The sequence below is a fragment of the Echinops telfairi genome, unplaced genomic scaffold, assembly GCF_000313985.2.
Source record: "Echinops telfairi isolate 266 unplaced genomic scaffold, ASM31398v2 ScPeMD7_7468;HRSCAF=8506_0, whole genome shotgun sequence".
In the NCBI taxonomy this organism is placed as follows: Eukaryota; Metazoa; Chordata; class Mammalia; order Afrosoricida; family Tenrecidae; genus Echinops; species Echinops telfairi.
The window spans coordinates 22,567,818-22,577,217 of NW_022111369.1; the positions used below are offsets into that span (position 1 = coordinate 22,567,818).

General features: G+C 45.1%; 1 protein-coding gene across 4 annotated transcripts in view; it reads right to left on the bottom strand.

The window, feature by feature from the left end:
• Positions 1-978: 978 nt before the first annotated feature.
• BMPR1B (bone morphogenetic protein receptor type 1B) overlaps positions 979-9,400 on the bottom strand; it is a 331,709-nt gene continuing 323,287 nt past the window's right edge. For 3 of the 4 annotated variants that reach the window (XM_045284268.1, XM_045284266.1, XM_045284267.1), the window contains 2 exons: positions 5,972-6,114; positions 979-4,617 (listed from right to left, as the gene is read on the bottom strand). In XM_045284268.1, coding sequence (XP_045140203.1) covers positions 4,492-4,617; positions 5,972-6,114 — 269 coding nt within the window. In that variant the 3' untranslated portion in view covers positions 979-4,491. The remainder of the gene's footprint in view (positions 4,618-5,971; positions 6,115-9,400) is intronic. The other variant, XM_004703270.2, reaches the window with a different exon arrangement.

The window sequence follows — 9,400 nt, forward strand, 5'->3', positions numbered from 1 at the left end:
TCAGTTAGTCTGTCTTCCTCCCTGTTCCTCAGTTCCGCCTTTACATGCGTTGTCATGTAGTCTCTCAAAAATCCGCAGGAGAGAGGCCCCAGTGGCCCCTGGGTGAAGGCTGCAGGCTACTGGAGGAACTGTGAACAGCCTCTTTCCCTAGCCACTCACCAGGGGGGAAAGCTGCTGCCCTCTGCTTCTATAAGCAGTAAAGTCTGCTTACAGAAAGTCAGATCATGAAAAGTCTGTGGGGTAGTTCTACACTGTCCTATGAGTTGGAATCCATTCGAAGATTGTAGATTTGGCTTTGTTTCATTTTTCATGCATCATGAGGCTGATAAACCCCAACACAATGATAATCTCCACCCCACCCCCCAGGGTCTCTGGCTGTACTTAACGGTGTTGATAGAAGACTGAGACCACAAAACCACACAGAAAAAAAGCACCACTGATTTTGCAATAGGATCTGATATTTGATGATAAGTGAGTGCATTGCCACCGGCTTAGAGAATGGATGAACTCATTGCATCTTTTCTAAAGAGTCAGTTGGGTAGAGACTGAGCTGCTCCTCTCCTCACCCCAGAAGAAGCCGAGCTAGTAGGTTAGATGGAGTCAAACACAAGCAAGTCAGAGGGAGTGGACACATTGTGGCAAGCCGCACTCCAGGGTGAGCACTGCCCCACGTGGGTGGTAGGAATTATCAATCAGAACGGCCCTCCGTGCTGCCCATAAGCACCTGGCTGTGTTTTCCTAGCGAGCCCTACTTTTCCACATCTCTCAAACGGCTGACTTCCTTGTCTTAGCCCTCGTGTCTCCTACTTACTGAGAAAGGAGGAGTCAGCAGGCCTTTTCTCTTGGGCTCCTGTCACCGGATGCCCGAGCTGACCTGCAGCCATGGCCTACCTTGCTGCCTTCCTGCCTGCTCCACTGGGATGCATCCAAAGGGAGGGAAGTAAGGGGGGGGGGGGATGTCACACAACTACAAGATAGTAGACTTTTTTTACCCTCCAAGGGGAGAATGAACCACTTTATTTCGGGGAATGTTAAAACAAAAGCCATATACAATTTGTAACAAATACAATTTTTTGTTCCCTAGTCCTGAATAATTACAGTATATACAAATTCAATAAGGCACTGGTTCCCCCAAAAGAACATAAATGAGTCTTTTTTTTAAACAAACAAGGTAACAAAAGCCCTTATCTACAGTCAACTTTTCTCCCAAAGATACGGCATTGTTTTTTTTCTGTTTTGTGTTGTTGGCAGGAGAAAGCATAATTGTGAAACTACATCATTTTTGATACCAGATCCTTCGTTCCCGCAGCTTTAACAGGGAGGTTTGCTTTGTTTTATTTATCTGAGTTCTCATGGCTAAACATACTCAGGATTTTGAAAACCGGGCTTCTTTGACAGCCTTTCCCCCTCCCCACAAAGGAGAGACCTATAACACAAGGCACCCGAACTTCTAAGGAACATGCACGACTCTAGGAACTCCGAGTTCAGCCATTACGAAGGATGGTCTAACCTTGAATGTACACCAGTGGAAGTGTGTCAAAGGATTCCCTGGAAATAAAATCTTGCCTTCTTTTGTTTTTAAGACGCTTCTATCTTGGGGGAATTAGAAGAATGGCCACAAGTGGCTTTTGAGCAATGCTTTCCACACAGTCTCCTCGCACATGATAATCGTAGCACTGTCCCGTGTGACTTAACACTCTACCAATTCTCATAAATAAATATTATGTTTCATTTAGTACTTTACCACCCATTATATTTCACTCTCTCCACATAATGGAGTTGTGCCAGACTCCAAACTGAACATAATATTTATATATACACACATATATTTATCATATATACAGACGTACATAAACTATAAACCTGAACATCTTAGCATACAATACTTATATTATCTAACAACTAATATTTAGAAATAGTTCCAACCATAAGCAATCAACTAAATTATTAAAATCCAAATTCCCACTTATTCCACTGAGAATTGAAACTAATGAAAAAAAAATGATAAAATTTACTTCTGGGCAGCTAGAAATTGTTTTTTCAAAATCAGAAATGAGTAGGTAGTCTTTAATAACAATTTAGTACTCCATAAGTAAAGTGAATTTGGAAAAAAACAGAAAAATCTATTCTTAAATAAATGTTAATCTTATTAAAATATAGTGAAAAATAGGTAAGTGGCGCTTGTTAAAGTATTTTGGGAATAATTTTGAATGTTCACATTTAGTAGGTGAAGTTTGGAATTAGAGAGCAGTTCCTGACTTTTCAAAGCAATCAACAAATTCCACAGAAGACAACCTGCCCACTACTCTCATTACCATCCCTTGCTGGGACCAACACCATTTGCTCTCAGATCCTCACCTCCCTACAAGATATTCTGATTTTAATCACTCATGTAACTTAACCAAAATAAAAACCAAGTACCCTGCCCCCACGGGAAGCCCAGCCTCACTTAATTTGGGGGAAACTCAAGGACAAACCTGACCAGACCTCTCTGGTATCCAGGTTTGCTAAATTGTTGGTTGACGAACCGTCTTAAAGGCACTTGCGCTTGTGTGCCAAGCTCACACCATTGTGACGCTGCATTCGAACCACAGACCCTCCTCCACTGACCCAAAGAAAAAGGACCTTTCAAAATGCTAGTGAGCTTATTTTAATACTAGTAAATATAATAGTCTCCTTGCAATTATATTTGGAACCAACTGTCTTTGATCCTAAAAAAATAACTGAAAAAAAAAATTTTTTTTCCCCCTCTATATTCAAGGCTTAATCAATTATTTGTTGTTAGCTACCAAATTAATTAGGCCCTGGGAAAAGAACGTCAAATGGAGGGCGCGTGGGGTTCTCCCAACCTGCAAGTGCTCTCAGTGTCTCCCTGCACTGGGATGTTTGCTGGACACAGGTTGCCAGCTGCAGGCCGACTTCAGAAGGAGGAAAGTATTTCCTCAATTGTCATGCAGCTGTCAGGTTTTCAATGAGCCTCCATCTTTCAGTCACTGACTAGTGAGCAAAATGTGTTATGAAACACTGCCCCCTGGCGTGCTCTCTAAGGAATGGCAAGTTTTTTAAAGGCCAAGAGGGACGTCTTCTCAAATTCGGGAGTATTTATAAAAACAACAAAAAAACCCCACAGTACAGAAATGGAAACGAAAGAAGTGGAGAGAGGGGTGTACCATGTTACCATGTTCCTGGTGCTAAGGAGTATTGGCCCCAACACAGAGTTTACGCTTACCTTGCCATGCCGTGAGGAAGTTGAAGAGGTCCACAGAGAAGGCCCAAACTACATTGAACAATGAGTTGGGCATGAAAAGGAACTAAAAAGTCCACGGAGTCAGCCTTCCTAGGGTATGAGATGCTCCCTTTAGGACGTAAGTACGTGAGAAGAGACCGCTGCAGCAGTCACAGCGTGAGTGTGGCTCCCACAACCTTGCTTCTGCGCTGCCTTCAAGAGGCTGGACTTCTGTTTAAATTACAACCTGGTTAAACTAACCCAACCGAGGCAGGCCCCTCTCCTTCCTTCTCTCCCACCCACAAGAGACAGGAAATGACGCCAGACAGCTTTTAGTTAAGGATGAGAAGGTGTGGCTCCTTCCCCCTGGTGCTGCTGAAATGGGGGCGCTTCCCCACCTGGGAGAAGAAATCAGCTCTTACACTCCCCACCTGGCCCTCCGCTCCTGAAGACACACAGGTTTTCTTACACCAGCGCACATGAGCTGTTTTTAAAACACCTTGTCTTAAACACAGCATCCATGGGTCAATTCTTTGCACATAGAAAACGGTAGGGGGGGGGGGACTGGAAACGTTCTTTGTGTTTAATAAAAAGTTGCTGGTTTTTACCATGAAAGAAATACCTAACAGAAAAAAAACCAGGAAGTGGTTTAGAAGAACAGCATCCACCTTGACTTCTCCCATTAAAGTCAATCAAACCTTCATTTGCTCCACCTTGTCTGGAGCTGCAAAGGGAGGAGAGTGGGCTTCGGGAGGAGCTCCAGGCTCCGCTCTCCTTCGCCACAAACTGCCTCCAGGTTTGCAGACTGCAGTACCATTTCACCCAGGGGGAAAATCAGAAACATTGCACTGGAATTTACTTTCCAGCAGAGATTCTGGAGTGAACTTTCATTGTTGTGATATTCACTAGAACAGTATCAACCTTAAAATGTCTACATTTGCTTAATTTTGGCAAACTCAAAGCATCTTTAAAAAAAAAAAAAGGCGATCCAAAACTCCAGAGCTTTCTTAGAAAGCAAGGTGCATTAATATCCTGAACAAGTCACCCACGCGGTTTCTCCCTCCAAGAACCAGATGCGAATAAAGCTGTGTGGTCTGTCCAGGGTTCTCCCGAGAGGGGAGGGCTGAACCCACCGGGGAGCAGCGTGCTGTTCTAGGCGTGTTCTGTGGATGCTTCTTTGACATTGTCTGCCACCAGCTGCTCTGCCCGCCGCAGACAGAAGAAATATGGATTGGACTTCTTGGCCTTTTTCTTTGCCCTTCAGCTCAGAGTTTGATGTCCTGGGACTCTGACATTTTGGCCAGGGTCTTCTTCACACGCAGGGCTGTCAGCCGCGACGCGGGGTTGTGAGCCCAGCACTCCGTCATGAGCTTCCCCATCTGCCGCAGACACTGTGGGAAGAGAAGTAAACTGGAGTCACGCTGGAGAAGTGCATTCTGGGCAGGTTTTGATGCCTGACACTGGGCTTTGGCTGCATTTCTGAAGTCTGAACAGATTTTTTTTTTTTTAAAGATTCTCTTCAAAATATGAAAATTCCTCTCATTGCAAACTCCTCAGGAGCCAAAGGATTTTCTTAGCTTCTCAGGAAGGGACTAAGCAGGGGGCTTGGTTGGTTGTGGAAGCGGGGTGGGGGGTGAGGAGTCTGTGCCCGTCAGTGTCCAACAAATACAAGAACACTCAGGACGCCTGAATTGGAGACCATTCTCCTAGAGGGTTTACCACACCTGATGCAGCTGGATCTTTGATCTCATCCATACCAGACGGCGACTTGTAAACCATCACTCCCTGCTGCAAGATGAGCATCGCAGGGTCCCTGGGGACAGGATGAATGACCTGTGCACAGCATCGCGAGACCTTTCTCTGTATTCTCCTGCTGTGTACCAGTCATTGTCTTCCGGCTGGAAGGTGCCATTTCATGTCATTAGAAATCTTCAGGGAAGGGCTAGTTAAGTAAGACCAACGCCCATAACCACCTTCAGAAGAAGGTTACTTGGGCACCTTCTGCACCATCTGTTAAGACAGCCCACGTCTTATCGAACAGTGTAGTTCATTGGACATAAAACCAACAACCACCGTATTTTCAAACTGCGTTTGACACCAAGTTTGCAGTGTTCCGTCCAGGTGTCTGCAATCGCTTTGGCACGTTTGGTGAATTCTCTACCCCATACCCCACTGACCAGCTCAAACTCAAACACGTGACTTTTCCAGCCCGCCAGACCATTGGGGATGTGAAGACATACGGGACTACAAGAGGCCCTGGAGAGGAATGTGGACTAGGAAGAGGCAGACAAGGCCTGCCCAGCCCCCTCCCGTCCCGACCTGAGTAGGTCTCACCACTACACCTTACAGCCGAGCTGCATGCGGACTTGTTCGGTGCCCATGCTTGCCTCTGCTGACACCATCAAGTCGCTTCCCCACACAACCCGCCCCCCCAAGAACAGGTTAGAACTGCCCCCAGGGTGAAAAAACACAACCCAATCCACGCCCCCTCCCCCCATGTACACAGAAGCTTTAATATCCTCAATACATGACATAAAGGGATCTCGTAGGCAAGCAAAATGTTGACCCGCCTCCATATTATTTTGGAAGGAGCAAGCTCCAATCTGATCAAAGCAGCAGCACACCACAGCCCTGCACGTGGCTCCTGAAGGCAGCCCCCCGTGAGGTGCCATCCCCATCACCACGAAGAAACCCAAAGAAGAAACGCTCCTGGGATGAAGATTCTGAAGCAAAGTTGGTCGTTACCTCAAGCCTTACCTCGTCGCTGCTCCACCTGTTGGGGAAGGAGGGGCGCAGCTTCTTGATACACACAATCTCCCTCATGTCCTCATAGGAGGGGTCACTGGGCACCAGATCATGGTAGGGAAGCTGGTATTCCTCGACTATACCTGAAAATAGAGCAGAAATGAAACTCCGAAACACAGGAAAACCCTCCTCCAAGGAGAGTGCGATTGCATCAGTGTGAGAGAGAAGCTCGTCCTGGAAGACGGGAAAATATATTTTGGAAACACCATCGGCCCAAATGGGACTTAATGATTAGAAAGTCTAATGAAAATCATTATTAGAGAGGTTCAAGCCCTTCCCCAACACCCCTCATTTCTGAAAGCTAAGTAACTAGCATCTGAAATTTATTTGTAATGTCATAAATGCCAATTTTTAAAATTTGTATTAAATTTGGCAGGTACTTCTCAATTCAATATTGCTGAACACGTGACTGTTTCCATTGCTGCAATTTGCATGAGAGTGACTTTCATAATAAACCTGGCAGTGTACCCCACTTGAGCAGTGGGTTGGATTTTCCTTTTTTTTTTTCTTCTCCTGCTTCAACATAAGAATGGGTTTTTGCACATTAAAAACTTGGGAAAGTATACATACTCCATGATATTAGCGATCATTTTTTTAGGCAATTAGGTCTTTAATTTTTTTTCTCTCTAAAGTTCCTGTACTTCTCAAAATTTTCTGTAAAACACATATTGCTCCTATTTACAAAATAAATGTATTGCTGAAAGAAGTGTGAAGAAATACAAACTTATGTCAACTTTCGGAAAATGCTACTTATCTTCTGTCTGGATTCTTTTCCATCTTTTCCTCTTTATCTTCTGGGGTAGTTATACTCTGTTGTTCGTCTGAGAGTAGTATGAGTGAAAGGGTAGAAGCATGTCAGTCACTGTAGAGCCAATGAGGCCTCTTGTGTGGGCATGGCCTCCCCATGAGGATTCTGGGAACTCCTGTATTTCCTCCTTGGAGGTAGGAGACTCTCTCTCTCTCTGCTCACTCCCTGAGAGACTCTCTACTGACAATACACATGGTCCTATGCCGATAGTCTGTGCCTTGGGAACTGGAGGAGCCCCAGCACTGAGATGCTCCTACCACCACTGGGTCCACGAGAATTCCCACACTGGCCTGTGATCTTCCTGCATTCAGCATCATTGCATGGGTTTTGTGAGTCTGAAGAGGAATTTAAAGATTGGTATCGGACATATGGGCTAATATTGGACTTATGGACTTGATCTAGACTGGGCTGTTTTCTCAATATTCAACTGCTCTTGTATATAAAGCTCTCTCCTAAACACAGGAGTGTCTATGAATTTGTTTCTCTGGTCGACCTAGACTAACACAGATCCCCTCTTGCCTTTTCTTCCTGCCCTTTATGTCGTGGTCATCAGTGGCCATCGAGTCGGTTCTGATCCAGAGCAACTGGATGCACAGCACCACTGCCCGGTCCGGCGCCATCCTCCTAACTGCTCCCACGCCGGAGCCCATGCCTGCAGCCACGCGGACAAACCCTCTTGTAGAGCACCTTCCTCTCTGTGCTGCTCTCTACGTTACCGAGCATGATGTCCTTCTCGGGGACTTTCCTTCACCGTTTTGTCATTTCTTGTGGTCTCATTAGAGAGTCACAATAATTATACTCAGCCTGCGAATTCAGGGGATGGCTCTCTCACGAATCTCCCAGGAGCACCTTGTTCTCTATCTGAGTCATCTTGTACAGAAACATCAGTGCTCTGCACTCAACCCCCGAGGAAGCTTCTCCACTGCATCCTTAAACTCACCGGACAAGTCTTCCCACAAAGCCCAGCTTCAGCCGCAGGTGCCCTTTCTTGTAAACTCCAGCCAATGAAGGTCCAGTCGGTTGCAAAGCTTTCTTAGACCATTCCAGCTCACCTCCTGAGACCCATAGGGGTGATCTCAGTTGACCCTCCCTTTCATTATGTCTCGTCTCTGTAAGAGACCATCAAGGAACAGGGCCTGACCCACAGGACACGCGAGCTTCGGATCACTTTCTCACGTCCTTGATCCTGGAATCGTCTGGAGGCTAAAAGCCACATTTATCCAGTTCTTCTCATATTTCCCTATCCACCTAATGTTGGTGCCTCGGCCAGGATAAACAGATCCACTGATGGAAGGACGATGGGGTCGGCCTATATACTGCAACTGACACAAGTGGGTTTAACCACATAAAATTATGCATTTGTCACACCATGGCTTTGAACTAATACAGATGTTCCTCCTTTCTTCTAACTGTGCAATGTTATCATCAAAAATTCCCACTCTGTGCTTTCGACCTGTTTTTTCCCCTTTCTGTCCTCACAATGTTTGCACAACTCAGATCTGGATAAGACTGTCAGGCCCCCCAACTTCCAGTATGTTTAAAAAGAAAGTATCATTGGGTATGATTATCTATACTTTGCTGCACTGGAAAGAGAAAACGAATGAATTCACGGAGAGCCTTCTATGTGCCCTCTGTGGAGGTAGGTAAATGAATAATGCACTTACTAAACTCTCACAAACACACTCATGAGCTAGCATGAGTGCCACACACTGTGTACACAAAACAACTTGGCTCCGAGGCATTAAGTAACTTGCCCAAGGCCATCACTCATTTTATGCTGGGACAAAGGGACAACTTAGTGCTTCTCAAATCTCAGTAGGCCCTGCAATATTCAACCCCTGCTGTTTACTAATGCCAGCTTTTCCATATCCAGACCTGCCGACTTTTAAGTACAGGCTTGGTCTAGTCCTATTTGCTCTAGATAGTCAAGAGAATCTATAATTAGAAAGGTAATCTTATACTGTAAGCCTATCTTCAATAGATATAAACATATAATTCACCTGCTCTTCAAAAAGTATGAGGTCAGAGAACAACAGTTAATTTATGTTTTGGCTACTTCTTTGCTCCTTCGCACTTAAGATGGGAGATTTATTCGCTGTCTGGTTAAGGAACATTTCCTGCATCAACTTTCCTTTTTCAAAAAAGAGTGCTCTCACTTTAGAAGGAAGCTATTCTATTTTAAATTGCATGTAAGAGCCTCAGATTTCCCACGGTGGTTAAACAGTACTGTAGCATTGAAATGATATTTCCACCAAAGTGTGGATGCCTGTTGATAATGTCTTCTTTATGCTTAAATAGGAACCTAAATGTAAGTTAACGCCCTCACAACCAAACCGAACATTAATTCTGATACAAAGAGCTAATGTGTTGTGAGTGCGAGCTATGTGTCAGGCACTTTCACTGCCTTTCTAGTCACTGAATCCTCCTAACAGCCCTCAGAGGTAGACACTATACGTAGCCTCATCCTTAGGAGGAGAACACTGAAACAAAGAAAACTCTGGTACCCTGACCACGGTCTTAGAGATAACAAATTGCAGGTGCAGGACTGAACTCTAGGACAC